Source organism: Phacochoerus africanus, chromosome 11 (assembly GCF_016906955.1).
Source record: "Phacochoerus africanus isolate WHEZ1 chromosome 11, ROS_Pafr_v1, whole genome shotgun sequence".
Classification (NCBI taxonomy): Eukaryota; Metazoa; Chordata; class Mammalia; order Artiodactyla; family Suidae; genus Phacochoerus; species Phacochoerus africanus.
This window is the reverse complement of record NC_062554.1, coordinates 66,996,225-67,024,091: the sequence shown is the minus strand read 5'-3', so window position 1 is coordinate 67,024,091 and position 27,867 is coordinate 66,996,225. Positions and strand designations below refer to the sequence as shown.

Here is a 27,867-nt window from a genome sequence, read left to right as displayed (position 1 = left end):
ACAAAAAAGACAAAAGACAAAAAAAAAAAGCTAGTTTCCAACACATTTTACATGAGGTTACTATTTTGCATATGTGTAATGTACCAAATATTATCTTCCTTTGTGTGTGATTTTAAAAATGGACTGCATTTTTAAATTAAAAATAATTTTTATTGTAGTTCTCATTACAAAAGCAATACATATTACTCACAAATTTTAGCATGATTTTATTTATCCAGGAGATAAACTCTTCTCCAGAGAAATGCATCTCTTGGTTTATACTTATAATAAAAATCAACGAAAAAAAAAAGTGTTCAAAAGAAGTCTACTATGCCTTAACATAATTATTATTCTTTTATATAAGACAGACACCTACATACTGAAATTTTAATTTAAGGTAATACTATGGACATTCAACTTAAATACTCAAACTACCTAAATTTCTATCAAAAAAACAAAACAAAACAAAAACTGACCACACAAATAACCTTACATTCTGATTAAATACATGCAGACACTAATATGGGGACTTAAAAATACCTTACATGGATGAATAAATAACTAAATAAAAACATTATAGGATCATCAAAAGACAGTGTATTTAGATGCAGAAAGAAACCTGCATCACAAGAAACAAAATCATTACAGTACAACATGCTAGGAGCAGCCAGATGAAAATGACTTGCTACAGAGCAGAGACAAGAGCCTTTCTGAAGGCAGCTTTGTGCGTTTAAAACAGGCTCCTGGTTTCTGGATGCTGAACTGCCTGCAGCCCAGCACATCACATCTTAGGTAACAGATCCCTCTATCATCCACAGTATTTAAAAAAAACCATTTGGGAAAAGCTGCATTTCATTTTTTCATGCCACTCACCCTCTTGCCCAGCAAGTGAGCATCTGAATGAAAAGCGGAAAAAAACTTAAGCTAAGGGAGGTGGGGGGCGAATTTTGCTTCTAAGATATTGTATTCTCTGGAGCTTCCATGCCCTCCTTCAGGAGTGGTGACATATTCAAATCACATCTCAGGGATGGATCTGTACGTTTGACAATTACTGATCTAGGGAATAAATAATTATCTGGTTTATCTTTAAGGGAAACCACAGGATGAATGCACTGAGGGCCTGGCTCCCCCACCTCCCCATTCCCCCCAGGATCTGCCTGAGACACCAGTAAACCACCACAGCGACCACCAGCTAAGAGCAGGCATCAGAAGACCAACTGTTCTTGCAGCCCTAGCCACAGCTTTCTTAGAGACCACATCACAGTAGCAGACCCCACAGATGGGCAAGTCTCCCTGAACCTGCTCTGAAGCCGAGAGAATGCCCTGGTAGAGGTGATTTCCAAGGAACCTCCCTTACTTCTTCGCACGATCCTAACGGCACCCTTTTCTCTCCAGCCTGCATTCCCAACCACCAGAGAGGATGACATTAGCCCTCTTGAGCTATGAGAGGCACACAGGAACTAGTTTAAAAAAAAAAAAAAAACTGGTAATTAAAAAATTAACAGTAGCTGCAAAAGAGAACTCAGAAGATCAGGACCCATTTTGGGGAGTCTTGCCATCAGATCCTGCCCTCGAGGGGCCTGGAACGAGGAAAACATCTCTCAACAAAAAGGTTGCTACTGATGCTGCTCTTCCATCACTGCAGAAGAGACATTTTCTGGGACTGAATTTCTCAGATACCCTCCATTCACCTGGTGAATGCGTCTCTTGTTTCCCATATGACCAAACAGAGTGACTGCTAACAAGTCTGTTGTACCCTAGCCTGCACACTTGGAGTGGCTGCAGAGACCAGCTCTGACAGCCCAGAAAAGGCTGGCTGACATTCAGCCCTCTCACTTGGAAGCAATGAACTCTGAAGAGGTGCGTTTGCACAGAAGGCAAAGCAGGGCCAGCTAGGGATACAGTCACAGGTCAGATGTTAAATGCCGAAACAGAACAGGATTGGCCCACTTGGGCCAAACTCAGCAAAGAGATTATCAAAATGAATCAGTTCAGGCTGTGAAAAGTTTTGAGGCACAGGGAAGTTAAGTTTGCCAGCGTCACCAATATTCCCATTAGGCATGTTGGGAAGAAGGGTAGTGAAGCTTCTCCAGGCCTCATTTGGGTGGCCCCGAATGTCCAATCCCCACTTAGCTTCCTGTTCAAGCCCCTGCAGAGCTGACATGCCAAGCTTTTCGGTAGCCCCCAGTCCCCCGGAGAGGTCTGGCCTCAGCCTCCACATCATCAGGAGAGCAATGTGTGGGATGCCGGAGAGGAGAGCCTATGCACAGCCAGCGAGGTCACTGCCTAAGGGCCAGAGAGGAAGAGAAACAAAGCCATTACACGGCTGCCAAATGACAGAGGAAGTTGAGCAGAATCCCCATCCTCCCCACCCCCTCACGCGGCTCCCCACACTCACATCCCCACATCTGCACATGTGCCTGAGCACACTGGGGTAGCACACGCCCCTCTACTCTAGGGGGGTCAGACCAACTCTAATAGCAAAACACCTTCCCAGAGAAAATGACCTTGGGACAAAGCGGGACCAGGCGCTCCTTTTATGGATGATAAGCTATAAAAGATAGGAGGCAGAAGCAGTAGGGAGCTCTGTGGCAAAGGAGAGTAAATAGGCTGCGCCAGCTACGAGACCAGGCCAGATAAGTGACACTGTGGGCAGGGTCTCCATCACTGTAGTTATCCCAGTCCATCCTGCAGAAATCATCAGAGCAGAAATCAACTCCTCCCCAGACACTGGGATCCAACATTTGACCTTGGGAGAAATGCTTCCCCCGAGAATAGTGTATCTCCCACGTTCAATGGGCATCGGAACCACCTGGGCATCCAGTGAAAATGAAGGTTCTGATTCAGCAGGCCTGGGAGGGGGCCCAAGAATCTGCATGTCTAATGAGCTCCTGGTCCTTGTTAAGGTAACAAGGAATGCAGCATGAGAAGAGTGACACAATTCCACTTGTATGTCCTATCCCACAAGTAGTTAAATGTCATTTTATCCCACTGGCTATAATCTCTTTAGAAACAGGCAGGTTATATCTTAGAAGGAAGTGCCCCCTAAATTCTAAGCCATCACCAAAGTTTTTCTTTACAACAAATAATGAATTCCATGTTGCAAGTGGGAGTCATAGCACAATGTGATTAAAGGCAATTTTAATTCTTGCAGAGGCTCCAAAAAGTACATACAACTAAGTTCAGGTGCCTTCCATTATGTCCTTCCCATCTTCCCCAGCAGGTGGTGGAAGAGAGCTGTGCTGCCACCAAGGACCCCAGTCACTGTGTAGACAGGGTTTTGCTCCCTGGAGGCTCAATCACTGAGCAGCCTGAGGCAAAGTTTTGGAGGGTGACGGAATGGGTGGAGAACACAGCCCAAAATTAAAAATAAAAAACCCAGAAGCCTTCTGAAAGATTCAAGTTACTCAACAATTTTATTTACCCATTCTACACACGCACACGCAAAAACACATTTCAAATACAGTTATACACCTTATATGGATCCGAGTGATAAATTTTGACATCAGCGTCACCAGTTTAAATTAGAATGCTGCTAAGGACTTACATTCCTTCTTTCAACAGAGCTGTGCCTAGGAAACCAGCAGTACAGCCCTACTGCTTGAGTTCCCAGTTCAGTCCATTCCATTTAACCCAGGGGTGCTGGGCCCACTCCCAACCCTTCCAAAGGACACAGGTGACGACCACTCCTATGCTTTTGCCACAGCAAAACTATCACCGTACCAGAATGAGTTGATCTTGTTACTTCAACATAAGGAAAAAAAAAAGGATACAAGCAATTCAGATACAAAACACGTGGAGTAGGTAAATATTGGTGACAGGTCCCCAATGAAAAGTTTACTGAAAAGAATACTTTTGCCAACAGAATCCATTTTTTAATGCAACTCCCTTTTCATTTTTATTTATTAGATTATGACTAAGAACCCAATAGATGGCAGATGAAAAACAGCAGCATTGTCCAAGGGAATGCTACAGTCTATAGCAGGAAAGATGGCAACACCGAAGGCTCCGAAAGTGAAGTCCTGCCCAGACGTAGGGGAATGGATGGGGGGGGGGGGGGGGGCGGGGGGACTTCAAGTAGTGCTAACAATGTCTGGCTCTGGGCAGGCACTTCCTTAGCTGAGTTTACTAAATACCTTACCAGGGATGTGCAACTTTCATGTTCTACAAAGTGATTAGAATCTGGCTACTACTCTAAAACAAATGTCTATTAAAAACTCAGAGTGTCCAGGACTTTCCTCTAAAGAAAATATGTGGAGTGGTTATTTCCCTTCCTTGGAGGACACATGCCATAGATGGAGAATTACAGTAACATACATACAGTATCAACTGGCACCATCAGAAAACAGTTAGACTGTCAGCTTAGACTCTGTCAGTAGTCAGCAAAGGAACCCTACCAGAACCTGTGAGGCAGTGTGGGGACCCTTCTACAGTCTCTCAGGCCATCAGCACACACGTGCTTCTAGACAGTGTTCTGGACACAGTGAGTCTAAATTAAATTCCTAGACCTACTTCTGAGGCCTGTGTCACCTCGATGGGAGGTCAGAAATCAAGCCTCTCAATGTTGTAACCAGATGCGATTGTGAATCCAATTAAAATTAAAATATTTAGGAGTTCCGCTGTGGTGCAGTGGAAATGAATCCAACTAGTAACCATGAGGTGGCGGGTTTGATCCTGGCCTCACTCAGTGGGTTAAGGATCCAGTGTTGCAGTGAGCTGTAGTGTAGTTCTCAGACGCGGTTCAGATCCTGCATTGCTGTCTGTGGTGTAGGCCAGCGGCTATAGCTCCGATTCGACCCCAAACCTGGGAACCTCCATATACCACAGGTGTGGCCCTAAAAAACAAAAAAATAATAATAAAATAAAATATTTAATTTAAATTAAAACATGTTAAAAGACAAGTCAAAATGTACACTGGAAAAACCTGCGTGAAGTTATCTGGAAAACAAACAGAATGTGGCTTCTGGGCTTAACAAAGACAATGGAATGTGCCTAAGACAATATAACCCAGATAGAATTCTCTCAGTTGGTAGACGCTGCTTCCCCTGTCCTCTGGCAACCCCAAGCAGCAGTGAATGTCTCCGGAACTCAGACCTCCTAATCACAGAGACACCATAAGATGGATTTAATTCCAAAGAGCTATATCATGTTTCTTCAAAATGCCAGGGCCTCTGAAGATCAAATGTGGGTTGCAAAGAGGAACACCCAGAACCTCATAGTAAATACTTAACCATTCAGTCTAGGAATATAAATATCTTGTATTCCTAATCCTAACTTCTCAGGGCAGAGTGGGGGCACTGGGTGGAATGACCAAAAAACCACAATAAAAAGACAAAAACCAGAGATAAGGATATAGGGCAGACCCCTAGCATAAGTATGTTTCCTAAAAGATTTTCTTATTCTACTTTCCAAATGAATGCAAAACAATCTCCTTACCAAAACAAAAGCAAAGACAGTACAGATCATAAGAGCTAAATTCCAATTTAAGGATTAAGAGATAGGAAGAAAAGCTAGTTCTTTAAATCTGATTTAGATCCCCCTTTGTAGTCTGCCATGGAATTCCTCATTCAGTTTTACTTCTTTTGGGGTTTTTTTTTGTCTTTTTAGGGCCACACCTGAGGCACATGGAGGTTCCCAGGCTAGGGGCCAAATCTGAGCTGTAGCCGCAGGCCTACACCACAGCCACAGCAATGCCAGATCCAAGCCGCGTCTGTGAGCTGCACCACAGCTCACAGCAATGCCGGATCCTTAACCTATGGAATGAGGCCAGGGATCGAACCTGCATCCTCATGGATACTACTAGTCAGATTCATTTCTGCTAAATCACGACAGGAACTTTTTTTTTTTTTTAACAGCAGTACCTGCAGCATACTGAAGTTCCCAGGCTAGGGGTCGAATCAGAGGCCCACACCACAGCCATGGCAACACTGGATCTGAGCTGCATCTGTGACTTACGCCCCAGCTTGCTGCAGTGCTACATCCTTAATCCACTGAGTGAGGCCAGGGATCGAATTTGCATCCTCAGAGAGACAATGTTGGGTCCTTAACCCGCTGAGCCACACGGGAACTCCCTCATTCAGTTTTAAAACCAGAAAAAGAGAATCGAATATAGGGTGATTTTTTTTCTTTCCCCATGTTCTACCAAAAGATCAAATGCTAAAGCCTTTACCTATTTCTCCCATAACACAATTGAAAGCCTCAGCAAAAGGTATTCTGGAGTTCAGCCTTTCTTGGCAGGATGTGTGAGAGAAACATAATCATGGTAACATGTATATATTACCAATAATCATTCACATTAGAAGAAGGGGAAAGAGGACAGGAAAGAAAAACAGGGAACAGGACTTCTCCATGTACAGTAAGGGCTCTATTCCATTCTATGTTCTCCTGGCTTCTCCCTGCTGAAACTTCTCTGGAGGGATCCTCCTCTAAAAACCAAAGGATGCTCAAATGCCTGGCTGTTGTCATGTTCTAATTTCTCATGTCCTATCTGAGAACAGTAAGACCACCTCAGGCTCCTCTTCTGGAGGAAGCAAACTAGCACATGAGGACAGTGGAAAACTACCAGGAGGCTAAGAGCCCAAATGACCATCCCAGTGCCCTGCGTCTAGAGCTGGAGGTTTTAACAGGGTAACACAATGCTAGTTTGTTAGAGAATTCTCCTCTTCCTAAGAGTACGTACAGCCCAAAGCCAAAGTCTTGGATCAAAATGCTCCTTCTCATGCATTAGCTCTGAGTAGCTCTCACCTCACAGCAAGAGAAGAGCCCATGTGGGCTTAAGATGCCACCAAGCCAAGCAAAGCTAGACAAAGCAATCTTGTTAAAGGGCCACACACACACCTTCTAGACCACATCACTCTGGGGGGCAGTCCTGCCTCCCAAATCTTTTAGTCTCATATTCACAGGACAAGAGAAAAGTCAGAAGGAATCTGTACTCCAACACCCCCATTTACAGATTTAGTGTGTTGCTTTTTCAAAAATGTTCACTTATTAGACATTAGATGCCCTTTCTCTGAAATAATCTTCTTCATGGCAAGGACCTTTTCTCCTGAAACTCTATCTACCTTTCCCCACCACCTCACCCAGGCTAAAGCCCCACAAACAAGGACCCTGAGTACACACTATGTGATGGCTAAGCAGGAATCAGAGGTTACTTTATGTCTGGAAGTAATCTGAAGCAGAATCTAGGTAAGTGGCCTTTGAAAACTGGCCGTGATGACCTACTCAGGATGTAGGAATAAAGGATTCAGGGTCACAAGCCAGCACCCTGTGAAGATAACCTTTGTCATCCTATCAGTTTTATCTCTGTAGCCCTCTCCAGGGTGCTTAAAATTCTCAGCTGTTACCCTGGGACATTTGTTTCACGTAGTGATTTGTTCCCCATCACCCTGCAATGTAAAGGGTTAAAGCAGGACCTGGAACCTTGAATAGAACCCTCTAAAACACAGCAGGCTGCCTCTGAGGCAGGGTGTTGCCTGAAGTAACTAGGAGGGGGTTACTTCACTCGATGCTGTGATCTGTTCACATGCCTAACTCCAGGGAATTGTCCCTTTCAGAACCGTAAGGAATTCAGAATCCCTAGGTCGAGGCTTTGTCTAAGGAAATACTGCCCCTATGTTTCTCCATCCAACTTCATAAAATGGGGCTCTTACCTGGAGTTATGTTTCGGAATTATCAGAGAAGCTTTTTAAACACACACACATCTGGACCCCAACCCCTGAGATTGAGTCAGAATTAAGTCTGAAGTGGACTTAGCCAGAGGTCACTGGCTTTGACAGGAAAGTTCCCAGGGATGGCAAAGAAGCTGGGAGCCACTGGAGAAGAGGTAGGACTGCCCTCCAGGAGCCCAGCAGGACCTAGAGACCACCCTACGCTCCTCAGCCTCACCCCTCCTCCAAAGACCTATGTCTGAAAAATAAAAGCGAAGATACTTCCCACAGACGGAGAGCCAGCTTCCCCTGGGGCATCAAAGACTTAGGATCATTTCTCATGAAAAGAGGCAAGAACTCTCACCCTAGGGAGGGGAAAAGCAAGGCTTCCCCCATCCAGACCCATTTGCCCACTGCAGAGAGCATCCACGGAGCCAGCCTTCCCTCCCACCCACCGCCCCCTCCCTCCTAGACAGACACACAGTGACAACGCCATGCATCACACGAGGCAACCCGACAGGGACATGAGAGAGAGGGAAGACAGCAGGCAGGTAAGGACTGTGAGTAAAGCACACCTTGAAGAGGCAAAGGTGAAGGGAAAATGGGCTTCTGTGCCCCTCCACCCTGCCCCCACAAGAACATTAGTGAGTTTAGATATTGTGAGAACCACAGCATGCTGAGCCTCAGCCCCAGCTCTGCCAATCACCCCAGGAGAGTGGATCTCTTTTCCTCCTCCTCCAGACCACCCCAACTGACGACCTGCCCTAAAAAATACCCAACTCACCAAGCTGGCCCCTGGAGGTGGGGGGAGGGGGTGTAGACATTTCACACTATAGACTAGCTAGGTTGGTCTGAAAAAACACGACTTCAAGTTCTCTGTTAAGATTCATGGTGGGAGGCTGGGGGGTGGGGTGGGAGTGGGGGTTGGAAGTTAAATGACTCCTTGGTGATTAGTGACAAGGGCAGGAGGCTAGGGCTGGAGGGAAACACACGGTTACACCACCGGAATGCTGACTTGGGTCTTCGGCTGGTCGGCCCCTTCTTGCATGTCCAGGGCACGAAGAGGGCTGAGGGGCTTGAGGGGCCGGCTCCCAACACTGTAATTTCTTGGACGCCTTATTGTATTCGAACTGGACAGAGGCGTAAAGCTGTTCCTTCTCATCCTTACAGGGGTTTGGTTCTTGGGGAGGTTGTTCTGATTGGAAATGAGGGACACCACACAAATGAAAGCCAAGCCAAAAAGCTCACTCATACAGGTTAAATAATGCTTGTAACCACAACGGGCTTCCCCGTTTCTGCCCCTCGGCAGATGGGGGTCTCTCCTAAGACCTGGGCCATGGCCTGGTCCCCGACCCAGGGACGCTAACGGGCTAGAGTGGGAGAAGCTCCTGGAGCATCGTACTCAAAGGAGGAAAGAGACCCATAGACAGGAAGGGGCTTATTGAAGATCACAGATTACCTGGACAGACTTAGGAACAAACCTACACCTTCTGACCCCACCTTACAGACACCTCTGGATCCTACTTTCTAAAGGGAGTGCTTTCTGGGGGAAACATCTGCATTTCACTTCAGCCAAACACTCTCTGTGTTTTGTTAGATTTCCAAGAGCCAATTTTCAAGGTTAAGACTCATGAAAGAGATAACTCATTTTTAAAAAGAACAATTCCAACATCTCTTCCCTCTGAAAGTCAGCAGGCTACATCCAGGACATGCGCTCTGGAGCTGTCGTCCTTTGGTACATAAAAGAAACCCTAGGCTCCTGACACCAAAGGTCCAGAGACTCAAGGTGGCGGGGAACCTGCATGTCATCCGTGGGAAAATACTTACAGTTGGCTTGTCCCGGTGAGTGTTCACAGCCTCCACATTGAGTTTAATTGTTTCTACTTTGCACCCTGAGAAAAGAGAGGAATGTGGAGAGGCCGTGAGGAAAAAAGCTCAAGGAAAAATTCCTTCGTTTCGGTATGGTCCTAAGAGAATGCATAATACATCCCTTCCATTAAAAATGGAAGGTGTTGGAGTTCCCGTTATGGCGCAGTGGTTAACGAATCTGACTAGGAACCATGAGGTTGCAGGTTCGATCCCTGGCCTCGCTCAGTAGGTTAAGGATCCGGCGTTGCCATGAGCTGTGGTGTAGGTGGCAGATGCAGCTCGGATCCCTCATTGCTGTGGCTGTGGCGCAGGCCGGTGGCTGCGGCTCTAATTAGACCCTCTAGACTGGGAGTCTCCATAAGCCATGGGAGTTGCCCTAGAAATGGCAAAAAGGCAAAAAAAAAAAAAAAAAAAGAAAGGTGCTGATGGAACTCCCCTGATATATAAGGGGGATGAAGCAGAACTTCGAGACAAACTTCAGAGAAAATTCAAAAATCCTGACCCTCTTTAATCCCCACCTCCTGCCCAGCTCCTAAGCTCATAGTTACCGTAGGCCACAGGAGTGAGTTTGAAGATGGTGTGGAGAGGACACCTCAGGTATGGCAGCTCATCTGAAAGCAGAAAGACCAGGTGCAGGACGTCTCAGTATTGGGAAGCAAGGTCAGGTTGGTGGAAGAGAGAATCTAAGGAGCTCAAGGGTCTTCTTTACCCTGACATGGAGTTGCACGACTCCTCCTCTAAGCCCCAAATGACTGTCAACATAGCCTCTAAGCTCCTGAGTGGCTAAGGAAGGAAGGAAGTCCTTCCTTGCAGGCAAGACGGAAGGAAGTGCCAGGGCCAGGGCCAGGGCCCCACAGAAGGGGAAGGCGGTGGTATAGCTGGGTTCACCAAAGGTCAACCTGCCGGCTTCCCAGCAGCTCAGGTGGGTCAGGGAGGGAGGGGGAGGATCAGGGGGGAGAGCAGCACTTCCTGACTGCTGACTGCTCTACCCAGAAACCGCCTACCCCGCATCCAAAGGATGAAGATGCTTCCAAGACACCACCCTTCTTGTCGCCAAAGCAACAGGCTGAGAACGTTCAGCCACTTTTCTAATGCTGCCAGGAGTGTTAGCTCAACGCTGGCCCTTTAGCCAGGCAGGATCAAGAGCTGCAGCAGCCGCCGCTCCCCACTGGGGGCTTTTGTACCAGCAGAGTAAACTCAGCAAGGAGTTGGCCCAGTGGCTGCTGGGAGCCCCAGACTGCTGCCTGGAGAATGTACTCCGACTGGTGTGGAAGAGGGGGGGTCTGGTTGCCAGGGATCCTGGGGCCTTCCCAAGTCCAGCCCCCGCCCTGTGGATGTGTCCCCAGCCCCTCCATCCAATGGCACCTGCACCCTTATCCAAGAAGTAGGCCAGGAGGCAGCGCATGACAGCCTGGTGGGAGATGACGAGGACATTGCCCTGGCGCTCCAGCTCCATGATGACAGGCTCCAGCCGCTGCACCAGGTCCTGGTAGGACTGTGGGGGAAGTGAGGCGGGCTGGTAGGAGGCCAGGCGCAAGCTGGCAGCCAAGTGAGTATCTGCATCCAGAGTTAAGAGGCCATTTCTCCTTTCTCCCCAGCTGGCTTTCCTCCTCAAGGTTCTGCGACTTCATGTCGCCTGCTAACTAACCCCCAGCCCTGGGATCTCCTGAGAATATGCGGAACTTTAGAGAGCAACGTTCGGTCTGAGAAAACTGCAGGTCAAGAAGAGAAAATCTGAATGGCAGCCTCTGGGGGTTTTTTTTCTCCCCACAGAATAGGCAGAGTGTAAGGCAACAAAAGTTCCTAGAGATTTCCTAGACTCCTGCCGTTCTGGGTTTCTTTGGCTGTGCCCGCAGCATATAAAAGTTTCCAGGCCAGGGACTGAACTCATGCCACAGCAGCAACCTGAGCTGTTGCAGTGACAACACCGGATCGCTAACCTGCTGCACCATAAGGAAGTTTCTGTTCTGTTTTATTTACCTTTGCCTCACATATACCTCGACTAAGGCCACTGAGACCAGAAAGCAGCCTTAAACACCAAAGATGACAGGAATATCATTCATATCCCATATATGTATTTGGTCCCTATACCAGTTTGGGTGGGGGTGGGATGGAGGGAGTGGAATGAAAAGAGAAGTAACAAAGACTGTCTTGATTCTACAACATACTCAACAACAGAGGCTATCCTGTCACCCTTTTCGCTGGAGGTCTTAACAAATCAATGAGGCATTTGACTGCCGGAGCTGAATTAAACACAGCAGGACCCAAAGGTAGGAAGAGAAACTAAATGATGCTTTGGGTACCTTTTCTAGGTCCCCCGAATCACATTCAATCCTTCCCCCACATTAAAGCTAAGCCCCCAGCAAAGGGCGGGGCAGTCACCTGACATGACGGGCATCTTACCTCCCCTCCAGGGTACCGATACAGGTATTTCTCTTCATCCCGAAGCGCAAACTCATCTGGGTACTGCTCCTCGATCTCCGCGTAGGTCATCTCCTCGCACACACCCTGCAGAAGCCACACAGCTGGAGGAGGTGAATGGACCCAGACAGCCCCCTCTCCCCCGCAAGGATCAGGTGACCCCGAAGAACCATAGCTTCTAAGTGCCAAGAGCTGTGCCACTGCAGGAGGAGGCAGCGTCTCTAGCTTTAGCTGCCATGTTCTCCTACTGCCGTGGGGAATTTAAGGGTTTAGAAAAGTCAGGATGAAAGGAAAAAGGAAAAGCAGGGAAGGGAAGGAAACTGAAGGCAACCAGAGAATTCCTACAGAAGACATAAAAGGGTACAGAGGACGGAAAGAAAAAGAAACGCCTACGTCTGTGCTCAAGGAGAAAGCAAGCCAAGAACAAATTCGGGAAGGGCTTTTCCAGAAAAACTGATCGAAGGACCGTAGCAGGAATTTAAAAAGTGAGTTGTCAGCCGTTTCTTTTCTCCCAGGTGGAACGTATATGAAGGAACCAAAAGAAGTGTCACTCTCCCCAGGTGCCAGGGGCTAGGTCAAACATTGGTTTGGGTCCCATCATTGGCACGGGTGTGTCAAGCAGGTAGGAAGCCCTGATTGGGGGCACAGTTGTTCCCACTTCCTCCCCAAACCAGCCATAGATTCAGCTTCCTCAAAGTTTTTTGTTTTTTGGGTTTTTTTGTCTTTTTAGGACCGCACCTGCGGCATATGGACATTCCCAGGCTAGGGGTCTAAAGGAGCTACAAATGCCAGCCTTTGCCACAGCACAGCAATACCAGATCCGAGCCGAGTGTGCGACCTACACCACAGCTCATGGCAACGCCAGATTCTTAACCCACTGAGCAAGGCCAGAGATTGAACCTGCGTCCTATGGATGCTAGTCAGATTCTTTTCCACTGAGCCAGGACTGGAACTCTGTTCCTCAAAATTTCTACCTGGTGGTTCTAGTGTTCTAGATAAAAATGCCCCACATGGTGACTTTGGAGCATTCCTGCCCAATGAGGAGACCTTTGCTGGCTTTTAGCCATCAGAGCGTCCTACTCACAGCATCAATCTCATTCAGAATCTTCCACTGCTCATAGGTCACCCCCAGAGATTCAGCGGTCTGGATAGTCCTCTTCAACTGGCTCGTCCACACTTTGAGATCTGCTATCTCCTGTTCCTCCAGAAACTTCCTTAGAGCCTGGGCAAACTGGGGGTGTGCAACAAAAATGTTAGAAGGAGAGAAAACACATACACACACTCCCCGAGGACGCTAACTCAGCATGTATGACCCCGGTCAAACTCTGAAAGGTGCGCGCCATAGTTAAAATAAACCTAGGAGGAAATGAACTTTAACCGGAGCACCCTGTACTATGCTAAGCATACAGGCTGAGCCCAATAAATAATATCTGATGGATGAACGATCACAGCAGAAAGGATTCCAAATTAGGCACCCTTCGATGCAGGGCTGGAATCAGTGTGCAGGGAAACTCTTTTCACTTGTTTGATTATCTGAAAGCACAGCCTAAGCCCCAGTGGGATTCAGAAGTAAGGAGATAAGAGGGCTGACCTCCACCCTGCCCTTCTAACTCTAAGCCTGGGAAATCCAGTCCACTGGACGATGACTCACCTGCTTTCCCCGAACCGAGAGCCCTGAGTCACCCCCAATCTTCCCCAGGAGATTGAACTCGCTCTCTCCGTGCCGGCACAGGTAAATGGTGCGGGGCTGGACGTGGATATTCATGAGGTAGTAGACGATCTTGCTCTGGATGTAGTCCTGGACTTTGTTCACCAGAAATCGCTGGCCCACATTTATCACCTTGATGAAAGAAAGATCCCTGGGGCAGAGCAGGGGGGAAAAAAAAAAATCCCCTGGCGATGAAAAGGTGAGGATGACAGGAGGAGGGGAAAGGACGGGCGTGGTGAGTTCCTCAAGGGCTCCCAGCAACTCCACCGCCTCTCCTGCCACGCCCCACCCACACTGAAGGAACCAAGAGATGGGTCACTTTTCAGAACCAAGACGTGCCACATCCTCAGAGCCTACACCATGGATACGTATGGTAAACAGAATTCAGGCTTTCCCATGGGGGACAGAATGGGAATGGACCACCTGAAGGTGTCGCCAACCCTGAAGTTTGGTGAGAAGCACAGCACCCATCTGAGATGGTCAAGACAGAGTCAGAGGACAGTGTCCACCAGCAGGGAGGGGAGAAGAGGGGGCAGAACCACAGACAGAGGTCTCTGCGCATGCTCTGTGACCACCTGTTGAGCCTCTCTCAAAAGCACTCACACAGACTGTTCCGTTGGAGGCCAGAACAGGAGATAAAATTTTTCTCATTATAAAAACAATGTGCTTATTCTTAAAAATGTTAAGAAAAAACGATGATAGATAAAAATCACCCATAACCCTACCACCAGAGGTAATATCTATAAACACACACACACACATACACACACACACACACTCTGTTTTTCTTTTTTGTCTTGTTTTTCAGGGGGTGTTTTGGTTTGGTGGTGTTTTTATGGCCAAATCCGCGATGTATGGAGGTTCCTAAGGCTAAGGGTCGAATCAGCGCTGTCGCTGCCAGCCTACACCACAGCCATAGCAACTCGGGATCTGTGCCACGTCTGCAACCTACACCACAGCTCACGGCAACGCCAGATCCTTAACCCACTGAGCGAGGCCAGGGATCGGACCCGGTCCTCATGGATACTAGTCAGGTTCATTAACCGCTGAGACACAACAGGAACTCCTAGAATGTTTTTCTATGTAGGGCTTTGGGCTAACTGAAGAACATGCTATTATGCCATTTCGAGGGCAGTGGTTTTCAACTTCTGTACTAAGGAACACCTCCAGACACTAACATTCTGGGCGACACACCTGAAGGAGCTGAAAGACTCAAAACATCAAGCATCACGGAAGCAGTTTAACAGTGGGCTATTGCACAACATCTTGCCATTTGCTTGGCTGCAGGATTTTACTGGCACTTGAACAGAGCTGTTATCTGCTCTGGCTGCATGCTTTTTCAAAGGCCACCTTCTCGCAGGTCTCCCTGTCCACACATCATTCCTCAACGTGGACTTGTCATTTCGTTATGGCTCTTACCACTCACACACATCAAGTTAACCTGTGCTCTATACCACACTGCTGATAGGCACGGCCACAGTAAGTAATACACCAAAAAAAAATGTGTATATGTATTACATACATATATACAAAAATGTACAACATATGATGCTTTATATATGCTATATTTGCATATATGTTATTTACATATGCAACATACATGTATTATACATGTAATGTATTTGTATATATATATACACACACACACAATAAACTTCAAAAATTAATCAAACACTGATGACATCTCTAAGGGGTGTCCTACAACACCAAAGCCACTGATCTAGGAGTTCCCACTGCGGCTCAGCGGGTTAAGGACCTGACATGGTCTCTGTGAGGATGCTGGTTTGATCCTTGGCCCCTCTCTGTGGGCTAAGGATCCCGTGTTGCTTCAAGCTGCAGTGTAGGTTGCAGATGCGGCTCGGATCTGGCATTGTTGTGGCCATGGTGCAGGCCAGCAGCTGCAGCTCTGATTCAACCCCTGGCCCAGGAACTTTCATGTGCTGCAGGTGCAGCCTGAAAAAAAACAAAACCAAACAAGACCAAAAGAAACACTGCTCTTGAGCAGTGGTTCTCAATCAGGGGTGATTTTGCTCTCCGGGGAACATTTGGCCATGTGTGTAAACATTTTCGACTGCCCCAGCTTGGGAGTGCTACTGGTATCTAGCGGGCAGAGGTCAGGGATGCTGGTAAACATTCCATAGCGTACAGGACATCCCCTACCAGAGAATTATCCAGTTCAAATTGTCGATCATGCTGAGGTTGAGAAATCCATGCTCCAGAGGACAGACAAGAAGAACTTAAGATAGGAGTTCCCGTTGTGGCGCAGTGGTTAATGAATCCGACTAGGAACCCATGAGGTTGCGGGTTCAATCCCTGGCCTTGCCCAGTGGGTTAAGGATCCGGTGTTGCCATGAGCTGGGGTGTAGATCACAGACGTGGCTCAGATCCTGAGCTGCTGTAGCTCTGGCGTAGGCCGGTGGTTACAGCTCCAATTAGACCCCTAGCCTGGGAACCTCCATATGCCATGGGAGCGGCCCTAGAAAAGGCAAAAAGACAAAAAAAAAAAAAAGAAGAAGAACTTGAGATAAAAAAACACTCCAGTGTTTAAGTACAAGATTCGAGCCATACAGAGGCCACGAATCCATATCTTGCTTCCCCGGAATGATGTAAACATAGGTCTGGATGGTCAGAGGGAAGTCTGGGGACACAGGCAGAAAGGCTCTTTTCTCAAAGGAGACCCCTGCCTCAGGCCCGTCAAACCTTGGCCTTTGACCTTACTTGTCATAGTTGTCTGGGTCAAGGGGTTGATAGGTGACCTTGTAGCACTCAATTCTCTTTAGGAAGTCCTCCATCACATTCTCCCTGTTCCTTTCAGGGTAGTCAGGACTCGACACCTTTACCTCCTGGAATCACAGGAAGAGCGGGGCCTATTCAGAAGTCTGCCCTGAACGGCCCTCCTGCAAACAGCCACTGCTAAATAAAGAAAAGGAAGTCCATAGAAGTGGACTTTCACTGGAGCCTTGGCACTCCCCATTCACTGAGCACTCCCTCCCTGTCCTGTGACCCTGGCAACCAAGAAGGGAAAGACAACTGGGGAGTCATGTGCCTGCCCTTGGCTGAAAGACAAAGGCAGACACATAGCTGAAGCTGCTCCTGGGCCCCAATCCCTTTCTGTACCTTCCTGGGAAAACAGAATGGGATTCAGTCTCTCCTCATGACCGCTCAGAACAGGGGGCTTGATCTAATGCATGGCCAACGTGGACCAGACACCTCTTTGCAAGTCCCCACGCTGCAGGGAGAGCGCCCCCATGATACAACGCACAATGTCTACTCAGCACAGCACAGCACAACCATCCGATGGGCACTGGCATAAGCTGTGCCCACACAGGGCATGAGGCTCTTGGTGTGTGGAACACTGACCTGAATATCAGAGCACTGGTGGGCAGAGGACCTTCCTATAAAGCGGCCCTGACAGATAATGAAGAGTCTGGTCTATTTTAAGAACACACCTAGGTCTCAGCAGCCAGCTGATACTCAGAACCCAGGGCCAGGACCTCTACGCAACAGCTAACTCTTCCTTTTTTCCTCAAAGAGCATGGACGTGCAAAAGGGTGTTCTGGCCGCGCAAAAAGACCACCCTGTGTTGTTAAACACGTCTCTTTCTTTCTTCCCTTAGCTAGCTGACTGTCCCCCAACTCCACCTCCCAAGACACACACACACACAAGGAGCTAAGGGTAGAAGAGGTGGTGGCATGTAGGGCTGTCACCTACCAGGATGTTGGCAGCAATGACATCAGGATCATCGCAGACAGATTCCACAAAGAACACCTGGCCGGGGAGAGAAGGCAGTGATGGATGAGTCAAAGATGGCACTTGCCAAAAAGAATAAATGAAAGGAAAAAAAAAAAAGGAGAGAGAGAGAGAGAGGGAAAAAAAAGAAAAAAACAATAAAAAATAAAATAAAAAATAAAGAAAGATGGCACACACCAATCCCTAACCCATCCCAGCTACCACAATCCCCCAGGATTTTCTTTCATCAAAGTGGCCTTCAAGGCCTCTTCTTTTCAAAATGGCTCTTACCACATCCCCGGGGCCTCATACACACAGGCTAAGGGTCTGAGAAAGGACCTGAGAGAAAACACTCGAGGACTGGAGGTAATGCACCAAGAGGAGGGAGTCGGATGTCCAGTCCCGGCCTCAACCACCAGTCAAATGGAGTCACCTGTCCCTCCTAACTCCCTGCCTCCAGGTCCTCTGCTCCTCAGAGGCAGATCCTACCTTGAAGGAATTCTCCTCAGCGAAGTTCAAAATCAAGTCCCTCCTCTCTCGAGTGGTATTGGTAGCATCGAACACCTAGGAAGAGAGCCCATGGGGTAGGGGAGTGGGGACCCACCGAGCAACGAAATCCCTCCAAGGCCGGCCCAGTGTGGGGCTGCGCAGCCAGGCTGTTGAAAGGATAGAGACCGAGATGGGGAAGGGACTGGGAAGGCTTACCGCAATCTGCCCGTTGTCCTCGGTGAGATACGCCTTAACGTCTTCCAGTGCCACCAGGGCGCACTGTCTGCCGTGAAAGCAGAGGGAATCAGCCAGAGGACTGGGGCAAGGCCAGGCTCAGGCAGAGCCAGAGACACCAACAGCCGGGGTGCACAGGAGTCACGCCCCTTCCCGTTTCATTCCCCCCCACCGGTTAAAAATCTTCCCTAACTAGTCCTTTCAACTCCCCTGCTGGGATGTTTCTACCTTTCCCTATCTTCCTTCTTCCCCTGCCCCACACAGGCTGAGCCGACAAACACACACGCCACTTGCTGAGCCCTCTTCTTCTACCTACCCCAGCCCACAGTGACCTGCCCTGAAGATAATTTGCACTTAGATCCCCACAGGAGATTCACTGTCATGGGAAAACCAAGCCCCATCACATCCGGTCTCATGAGGGCCAAGAAAGAGCCAGCCTGGAGGTCAGGCCTGAGCAGACTCACTTGCGGATCTTCATGGCCTCCTCGTTGTCGTGCCGGAAGAAGTCGTAGGACTTATAGGACTTGACCGCTTCACGCCGATACACCCCAAGGTTAAACACTGCAGAGACACCCACACCCTTCAGCAGTGAAACAATGGCATGTTCCAAAGGAGACTTCTTGATCTAATGTCAGAGTGGCCAAATGGATAAAAAAAAAGTACCATGGTATGTTGGGAACACCAGATTAAGCATCGGGTTAAGTTCGAGTTCTGACTTAAGAGACTTTGGACAAGTCTGAAATTGTCTGAGTTTCCATTTCCTCAGCCGCTTTGGCTCTTCCCCAGGGGCATTGCGAGGATTAGAAAAGATGATGTTGGAGTTCCCATCATGGCGCAGCAGAAACAAATCCGATTAGGAACCATGAGGTTGCAGGTTCAATCCCTGCCCTCACTCAGTGGGTTAAGGATCTGGCGCTGCTGTGAGCTGTGGTGTAGGTTGAAGATGCGGCTCGGATCCCACGTTGCTGTGGCTCTGGCTGTGGCTGTGGCGCAGGCAAACAGCTGTAGCTCCAATTAGACCCCTAGCCTGGGAACCACCATATGCCACGGGTGTGGCCCTAAAACAAAAAAAATAAAAGGAAAGAAAAGATGGTGTAGATATAAGGACTTTGGAAGTGTAAAGCCATATACTTATTTAACTCTTAAGACTCTTATCAAAGGCATTGCCTCTAAACTAGGCCAATCTAGCCAGGCCATGAGGAACAGGTGTATGGACAGGGAATGAATCCAGGAAACCAGGAAGCAGCCGCTACTGCTGCCAGGACCACCCTGTAATCCTAATGCCGGGGAAAAGAAGTCTTCCCAGAGGCCTATGCCCAGGAACTGATCATTTCCTTTCCCAAGGAAGGAATGACTACACCTACCTTTGGTGGGCACCCCAATCCAGTTGAGGTAGCGTGTGAGTTTCTTGGACACGTAGGTTTTGCCCCGGGCCGGTAAGCCAATCATAACGATGAGGGTCGGGGAATTGGTCATGTAGGACGCCCACGCTAGAAGGACAGGGAACAAAACAGAACTAAGTGATGAGGGGCCGAGTAAGGTTTGCACCCTGGGCTTGGAACTTCATGGTCACAGTCTGGTTTGATCTTCATACGCCTCAGTGAGGCAAGTGTCCAGGAGGACTGAGAAGGCAAACCGAGGAGAGGCTGGGTGAACCTCCTCAAACAGAGTCAAAGAGTCATGTCGGGAGTTCCCGTTGTGGCGCAGTGGTTAACGAATCCGACTAGGAACCATGAGGTTGCGGGTTCGATCCCTGGCCTTGCTCAGTGGGTTAAGGATCTGGCATTGCCGTGAGCTGTGGTGTAGGTTGCAGACGCGGCTCAGATCCCACGTTGCTGTGGCGGCTACAGCTCCAATTGGACCCCTAGCCTGGGAACCTCCACATGCCGCGGGAAGCAGCCCTAGAAAAGGCAAAAAGACACACACACACACACACACACACACACACACACACACACACAGAGTCGTGTCGACTTCCAGAAAGTACCCCAAAACTAAGACATGTCTTTCCCACTTGTGCAAGGTCTTCAGAGAGGTTCAAAAAGTGGAAATGAAAAAGAAGTAACGAGGATTAGAAAGACAGTAATCATAATACCTTCCTTAGCATGAGGATGTCTAGTAACACGAAAGTGATGTAGCCACGAAGGAAGGTCTTGTGTCTGGCGAGATCCTACCAGGGCAGACCTGAGCTGGCTCCTCTAACAGGTCCAATAGCGTTTCTATCCTGAGGATCCCATCTAGCCCCTCAGAGCCACAGGCAAGAGTTTTCTTGCTCACGGAAAAAAGAGCCTGGCCTCAGCCTATGGTGGCCTTTGTGTTCAAGGCATAAGTTTAGAACAGAATTTTTTTTTTTTTTTGGTCTTTTAGGGCCTCGTGTGTGGCATATGGGGGTGTCTAGGCTAAGGGTCCAATCAGAGCTGCAGATGCCAGCCACAGCCACAGCCACAGCCACGCCAGATCCGAGCCACATCTGCAACCTACACCACAACTCATGACAATGCCGGATCCTTAACCCACTAAGTGAGGCCAGGGACTGAACCTGAGTCCTCATGGATGCTAGTTGGGTTCGCTAACCACTGAGCCACAACAGGAACACCAAACAGAATTTCTCAACCATTTAGACTGTGGCAACGTCTTCCTGCCAGACGTTCTGACCAGCCCTCAGGAAGCGTCATGGTAAAGCCAGCCCACAAGAGTATCAGCCAGCCTGCCTCAAAGGCCCACATAAAAGCAAGACAGTTAAGAAGCAGGAAGAGCCACTGGGCTGCCCTTCCTTAGGAAACTTACTTCAGGAATGCTCATTTACAGGGAGTATCCTGCTGGCTCAGCAGGTTACGGATCCAGCATTGTCATTGCTGTAACTTGGGTTGCTACTGTGGCACGGGTTTGATCCCTGGCCAAGGAACCTCCACATGCCATGGGCCCAGCCAAATAAAAAAAAAAAAAAGGAATGCTCATTTACACAGGTCTCACTGGACAGGTGGGGCCAACTAGATGCTCAGACATCAAGTGGCTTGCCTAAGGACACACAATGAGTCATGGGAAGGGTTAGCCTTAGAATCCAGATCCTGTGCTTCTTTGACAGCTTTTTTCCATCAAAAGGGCCTCTGATTCCTCATCAGCTTGCTCACAGGGGACAGATGTGTGTTGTGGTAGGGGAGGGCCTTGCAAGCTGCCAGCCATGTTCCTGGGGCCAAGATCCCAACTGAGGTCACGTGGGAGGGCCCAGGCTCCATGGCTCCTATGAGAGAGGCCTTGTGTGGGGGTGGATGAGAAAGAACCACCTTCACCTTGATCTTCCCAGCACTGCTTTCAAGAACGGGCCCCACAAGTAGTTGCTGCTTCTCTGCCCTGGGACAAGGTGACCATGGAAGGCTAAAAAACAATTCAACAAAACTAAGGTATGTGGATAAGAAAGTCATCTTTCTTCTTTCGAGAAGGAAATGTAAAAAGATCTCAATGGAGAAGTGGGCAGAGGGGCGTGGGTAGACCACAGACCTCAGAAGGAAGAGCATTTCCTAGGGGTGTTTGGCAAGAAGCACCCAGAAGCCCTGGCGATAGGGGACGGGGGGGGGGCAGAAGCCCAGACTTGAGGTTACAGGGCTTGGCTTATAGTCTTTTACCAGTGTGCGCATGGAAATTTCCCAGGCCTGGGCAGGAGCACCCCACCTCTCCCCGAGGTAGGTAATGAGCAACAAAAGTGATTTTCATCTCTGTCCAAACAGGGAGCACAAAGGCAAGTGAACGCCACACTGCAGCCTCGCCTGACACTAATCATCGATCTCTGACCCCTGACAGGCAGATGAGGCGCCTCAGGCTTCAGGAGTGCAATCCTCCTGAGTCTTCACTTTCTGCAGCTCAGTGCCGCACTCCTCAATCCCCACAGCTTGGCTCATTACCTGCACCTCTTGTCTGCTTGGTCCACTCCTTCCAGCCCATTAGGCACTTTCCCCAAAGGCCCTGTTACCCTCCCTGAAGCTGCAAATGAACTGATACTTAGGAGATGCACTGAAGCCAACCAGGGAACCAGATGCTCCATGTTTACCGAACTGGACAGAGAGCGCTAAGAGGAGAAGAAAATACCAGGCACCAAGGACTCCCCACGGTGGCCCCCAGCACCACACCTCCCAACTCTGCCCATAACCCGCCCGCGCACACCTGCTGCACCTAGGGCTTCTCATTTTCCTGATGACAAAACTAAACCACACGTCCCACCTCAAACTGCCACCTAGGCACAACTAGGAACAGTGGGTCCTGCCCATTAAAAAACAAAACCATCACCACTTTAATCTGAGCAGTAGATACTCCACGCCCATTAATTTCAGAGACAAGGTAGCATACCCCCCTGACATACAATGGAAAGCCGATTCAATGCTGAAAAATCTCTTCCAACAAGGTGGAATTCACTTTCTCAATCTGAAATGTACTGTCCCCTCACCAACACACTTAGAGGAAATGGGGGCTTGATAACTTCCCTCCTAGACAGAAAACTTCAAGCGGAGAAATGAGAAGAGGTTGGCCCATAATCGCTCAATGGAAAGTCAAGGTCAGGGCTCTGACCAGACTCCCAGTTTCAGGACTGCCCAGTTTCAGCTCTTGTCAGCAACTGACAAAGGGAGCCACGTGGCCAGTACAACTCTGCTTTCTGATCTGAACCTAAAGGTAGTCTAGAAAGACCATGGTGCCCGGCTTTCTCATGACTAAGTTCTTCTACTTTTCGTTCTAAATAGCCCTAATATTTTGAAACACGCCGTCCTGTAAGTGTGCCTCATTAGCCATATCTTCTTTTTATTCATCAGACATCAAAAAAAGCTGTCCATTATGTTCTGTTGTTTGATAAACATAAGTTCTGCAGCCACACACTCATTATGTTAATGTTTAGTTAACCAGTAGCACTATAGTTTCATGCCCAGTTTCTATCAAGTATTTTGAAATATGAAAAACAGCTGACAATATAGAACTTTGGAGGAATACTAATCGACATTTCAAAGGTGTCTATCTTTCCTCCTATTTTTTCTGTAGGAAAAAAAAAAAGCTACCACAAACAGGGAAAGATGTATGTGCAAAGACGCTCTCTACAGCAGTATTTGTGACAGTAGAAAACTGGAAATAACATAAATGTCCATCAGGGAGAGGCTAGTATATACATACAAGGCAAGACTATGCAGAACGAGGTAAATCTAAACTTACTGATGTGAAAAAAAAAATGTACATTAATAAAAAAAATGTACATTAAAAAAAAAGGAACAGCAGAACAAAATATGTACAGTGTGAACTATTTTCATTAACAGGATACAGCAGCATAAGATTTTGGAAAGATGCAAACTTAACAAGGTCAGGAGAAACTGTGAAAGATTTCTTGCTTTTCAGTATTGGTCAAATGTTTCATGAACATGTATTGCTTTTGTAATTAGGGAAAGGCTCATATGGGAACTGGTCAGTTCCAGACCTATTCAAAAATACCAAAGAATAAAAGAAAGAAAAGCACGTAGACCTCCCCTTCTACCCCCAATTCCTGCTTTCACTGAGCCCTGAAACCAGTCATCTGAGCACCTTAAAGGCACCTCAGCCAGCATGACCCCCCTTCTTCCACCATCCCTGGAGCAGCTGAAATTCCAGTCATGCTTTTTTGGAAGTCTTGGCTCCCTAAAGACATTCTTCAGCCCTCCAAGTCAGGCACTTCCCAGAGTCCAATTCAGCTAACAACAGGTGTAATTAGCAGCAATGGGATAACGGGTGAGCTATTTATAAAGCAACTGCTGGACGTGAACACTAAATGGCCAGGGGATCCGGTTCTGAGATACAGGCAAATAACAAAGAAAAAGGACATTAACACATTCTCTCAAAACTATTTCTCCTTGGACTATGGCTGCTTCAGTCTAACCACAAGGGAAGAACCTGGGGCTTCTTCATGAATTACAGCCATTTCAGGACAACCCAGATGCCTCCAGCAGAGGAGAAGGGAGAACTTGGGAAGGGGAGAGCAGAGCTTACAGCAGGAATTACAGTCTAGAGGACAGGAAAGAGACCTGGGATCACTGCTTCCTTCACTAATCAAAAGCCCTCAAGGCAGGAAAAGCGCAAAAGAGTTAAGAGAGCCAGATAGGGGATTCCCAAGGAGGAGAAGCAGAACTAGAAGGTCTGACACTGGGAATTCTGCAGGGTCAGAGACTCCCACAGTTATCAGCTCCCCCTGCCCCCCAGCGCCCAGACACCAGTGCTCTGCTCCTGTTTGGCTCAAGTGTCCTAGTAACACGAGGGCAGCTCTCTTTAAGATATGCATCCCATATCCCCAAATCTAGGTTACCACACTGTCGAGAAAACATTCTTTACTAAAAATATAATTCTTCACAGGGCTCCTTTGTATTCTTTTTAGGGCTGCACCTGCAGCATGTGGAAGTTCCTGGGCTAGGGGTCAAATCAGAGCTGCAGCTGCCGGTCTACACCACAGCCACGGCAACAACAGATCCAAGCCACACCTGCGACCTGGGCTTCACCTTGCAGCAATGCCCGATCCTGAAACCACTGAGCAAGGCCAGGGATCAAACCCACATCCTCATGGACACTATGTTGGTTTCTTAATCTACTGAGTCACAAGGGGAACTCCCATGGAGCTCTTTTAAAGAGTGAGTTCCAGCACAGCATTTAGACTATAATTCAATCTATATGTAATGTTTCAGAAATAAATACAACATGCAAATAGAGTCACCAGTGAAAATTAACACACTTTAACCATGTACCCAACACTCTTGCTCATTCATTCTCACATCTCTCTGCAGGAAGGTACAATTAACATCCCCATTTTATTAAAAAGTAAACTGAGGCCTGGAAAGGATTAGCAACATGTTCAAAACCATACAGCCAGGAAGTTAAAACCAAGATTTAAACCCAGGCAGTCTCACTCCAGAGGCTGCACTCAAATATCATGCTATGCTAGTTACTTTCCATGGAGTATTTGCCCTCAGTACCTAGCTTCCAGTCCTGGCACAGAAAGAAGACCCTAATCAAAGAGGTGTCCCCACCCCAACATCACATCCAAACAAGCCTCCCCAGCTACAGCCCAAGCCCCAACAAGCTTCGTCAGCGCCTGGTGAAAAGAGATGATTATCATGAATCATGAGATTGACAAGAGCATGACATCAAGGTTAAGACTTTGGGGAAAGCTTTGAACGTGAGATGATGCCAAGTCTCAGGCTGGCTGGCTGTTTCCTCAGCACTGAAGTGAGGCCTGGTAAGGTTCCAAAGGAACCTGGAAGAAGGGACAAGAGTTAGCTTTCCTTGAGATTCTCCCCAAACATCTGGAAACCAACTGCCCGGGACCTTCTGGACTGGGCTATACATTCTTGGAATCTAGTCTATTAAGGATGCTTTGGCATACAGATGCATGGGGACAAGAAATGACACTTCAGGAGTTCCCGTCGTGGCGCAGTGGTTAACGAATCCGACTAGGAACCATGAGGTTGCGGGTTCGATCCCTGCCCTTGCTCAGTGCGTTAACGATCCGGCATTGCCGTGAGCTGTGATGTAGGTTGCAGACACAGCTCGGATCCCGCGTTGCTGTGGCTCTGGCGTAGGCCAGCAGCTACAGCTCCGATTAGACCCCTAGCCTGGGAACCTCCATATGCTGCGGAAGCGGCCCAAAGAAACAGCAAAAAGACAAAAAGAAAAAAAAAAGAAAAAAGAAAAAAAAGAAATGACACTTCACCTTTCTGCAAACCCACCTGCTGTCTCTGCCTAAAAAAAATGGGCATGGAAATGCTCCTGTGAAACCCATCCCCAGAGGAATGAACCTGCAGGGAAAATAGTTTGCAAAGTATAAAGGTTAACCTGTGAGAAAGTAAGGTGCCCAGTGAAATGTCAAGGATGATTCCCCTTAAGTCTGTAGAAATGAGTGACTGGTTCCTACCTGCAATTTCTGCAGTGAGCAGCACCCTCACAAAACTTAGCCTAAGCGATAAAGGGAAACCGTTAGCAGTACCAGCCCCAAGTAATTCCTGTACCGGTGCCTCTCTGTCTTAGTCACTGCATGTACAACAGTGTTTGCTCTTTCAACATCAGTGGAGTGTACAGATACCCCCAGGAGACAGAGATTCACTTAACAAAAGCAGGAAGAAAATGCTCGGCCACACGGGCAGCCTAGCACCAAAGACAGACATTTCACGGAGTCTACTTGTTTCAGACAGGAAATTCCCCTGATGGCCTTTGTTTTAAATCCCCGTGTCAAAGACTTATTTCTTACTCCCATTGAGCAGCAAAGTCTAGGATTACAACTATATTCCCAAGACAAAAACCTGGGACAAGGCAGCCCTTCCTCTTTCCCACCACTCACAGCATTTCTTTTCTGACATTCGGAGATTTGTTTTGGTTTCATAGCTGTTGTTGTTCTGTTCTGAGGAAGACGCAGGATTCCCAGACATGGCAGCTCTTCAGGGGACCCCTGGAAAGGATAAAAGGGATATAAGGAAGAGAAGGAAGGAGACAACCTTCCAAACACTCAGTGAAGAGGATCAGAGAGGTATAAGTGCAAGAACCCTGGGCCAAGAGTCAAGTCCAGCCCTTTCTCCCAGTTAAGAGCTATACGCCCTAATAAGTCATGAATGCCCCTAGCCCTGTGTTTCCTCATCTCTGAAGAGGTGCAGCAGAAGCTTGCATTTATATTGCTTACTTCGGAGTTTACACGCAAATAAATTATCTCCTTCAATCCTCCCAACAATCCTGTAATGAAACAGATTTTGCTACCATTATTACTTCTCCTCATTTTACAGATTGAAAAACTGAGGTTAATCAAACTAAGTGGTTCATCCAAGTTCCTTCCTGACTTCAGATTCCAGTTTAAGAATCTGGGGAGAGTAGTTGCAGCAGTTGGGGGTGGGGCGAGTTGCAAATAGATCAAGTCCATTATCATAAAGTAACTGCAGTCCAATGGGAGAATTCAGTCCTGAAAAAAATGAGAAGTGGGAAAAATCTCAAACATATCCCCTGAAGGAAAAACTGTAACTGGACCCAGAGACAGCCCTCAGCCGTCACCATTTCTCCTCTGGTGTTCCTACTCTCAAGCCCTTGTCCACACCCTCTCCCCAACGATCCCCTGGGAAACAGTCCATGGAAGAAACACTGGGGAGCAAAGTGGTGATAAATAACTTCCCCAAGGTCGCCTACAAAATAACGGGTAAATCCTGATTCGAACTAGTGTGGGAGAGCCCCACGCGTTCTCCCTACAAACCCGGACAAGGACTCGTGAGGAAGGAAGGTCCTACTGCTTCAGGGACCTTGCACTGTACTCCCACTAACCACACAAATCCTGTAACTCACATAAACTGCAGCTTTGAGTTCCTAAACATCCGCACTCCAGGCGACGCCCGGGGGCCCGTACTTCCCCGAAACGACGAGGCTTCATCTTCCCACATCTCAGGGTGCATGCGGCCCCCCGCTCCTCTCGTCCGCCTAGACCCTTCAAGACGCTGTACAGCTGTCGGCCACCCCAAGACCCCTCCTAAGACCCCTCCCGTCTATGGCCCCAGCACCTACCGGGTAACGCGGCAGACGGGAACCCACAGACTGTGGCCGGTGTCCCGCACACCAGTCGCCGGCAAATCACGTGCCCCCGCCTGGCTCCGCCCACTCCCGCGTTGGTCCTCACCTGGAGAGAATCGTCCACCAATAGAGAGCAAGCAGGCTTCAGGGGGCGGGGCTCAAATTAGAATCACTGACGCTAGCTCCATAAGGAGGATAGAACTGTGAAGGGGAAAAATCACAAGCTCGCAAGTTTCCCAGCACCGTGGAGGTTGGTTG

General features: G+C 48.2%; 1 protein-coding gene across 7 annotated transcripts; it reads right to left on the bottom strand.

Moving 5' to 3' along the window:
• Positions 1-128: 128 nt before the first annotated feature.
• PFKFB2 (6-phosphofructo-2-kinase/fructose-2,6-biphosphatase 2) lies at positions 129-27,867 on the bottom strand. Of its 7 annotated transcripts, XM_047751992.1 has the most exons (17): positions 27,604-27,690; positions 26,815-27,013; positions 26,405-26,512; positions 19,440-19,565; positions 18,540-18,636; positions 18,058-18,124; positions 17,842-17,916; positions 17,335-17,391; positions 16,342-16,466; positions 13,567-13,774; positions 13,000-13,146; positions 11,898-12,002; positions 10,860-10,989; positions 10,043-10,105; positions 9,453-9,517; positions 8,629-8,820; positions 129-2,265 (listed from the first exon to the last, which is right to left on the bottom strand). In XM_047751992.1, the coding sequence occupies exons 3-17, from the start codon at positions 26,490-26,492 to the stop codon at positions 2,203-2,205; spliced, it is 1,608 nt and encodes a 535-aa protein (XP_047607948.1). In that variant the 5' UTR covers positions 26,493-26,512; positions 26,815-27,013; positions 27,604-27,690; the 3' UTR covers positions 129-2,202. The 7 variants fall into 7 exon arrangements, with proteins under 7 accessions (XP_047607948.1, XP_047607949.1, XP_047607947.1 ...); XM_047751993.1 differs by lacking the exons at positions 26,815-27,013; positions 27,604-27,690 and adding an exon at positions 27,716-27,867; XM_047751991.1 differs by lacking the exon at positions 26,815-27,013 and having other exon boundaries at positions 27,604-27,693.

Bases quoted from the DNA above. Each gene is read 5' to 3' on its own strand.
- PFKFB2 (XM_047751993.1), bottom strand. From the start codon at position 26,492: ATGTCTGGGAATCCTGCGTCTTCCTCAGAACAGAACAACAACAGCTAT. The intron at 12,003-12,999 runs GTGAGTAGGACG...TGGCTTCTGCAG, and splicing joins TTCTGAATGAGATTGATGCT to GGTGTGTGCGAGGAGATGAC. The intron at 10,106-10,859 runs GTGCCATTGGAT...TTCTGCTTTCAG, and splicing joins CTTCTTGGATAAGGGTGCAG to ATGAGCTGCCATACCTGAGG.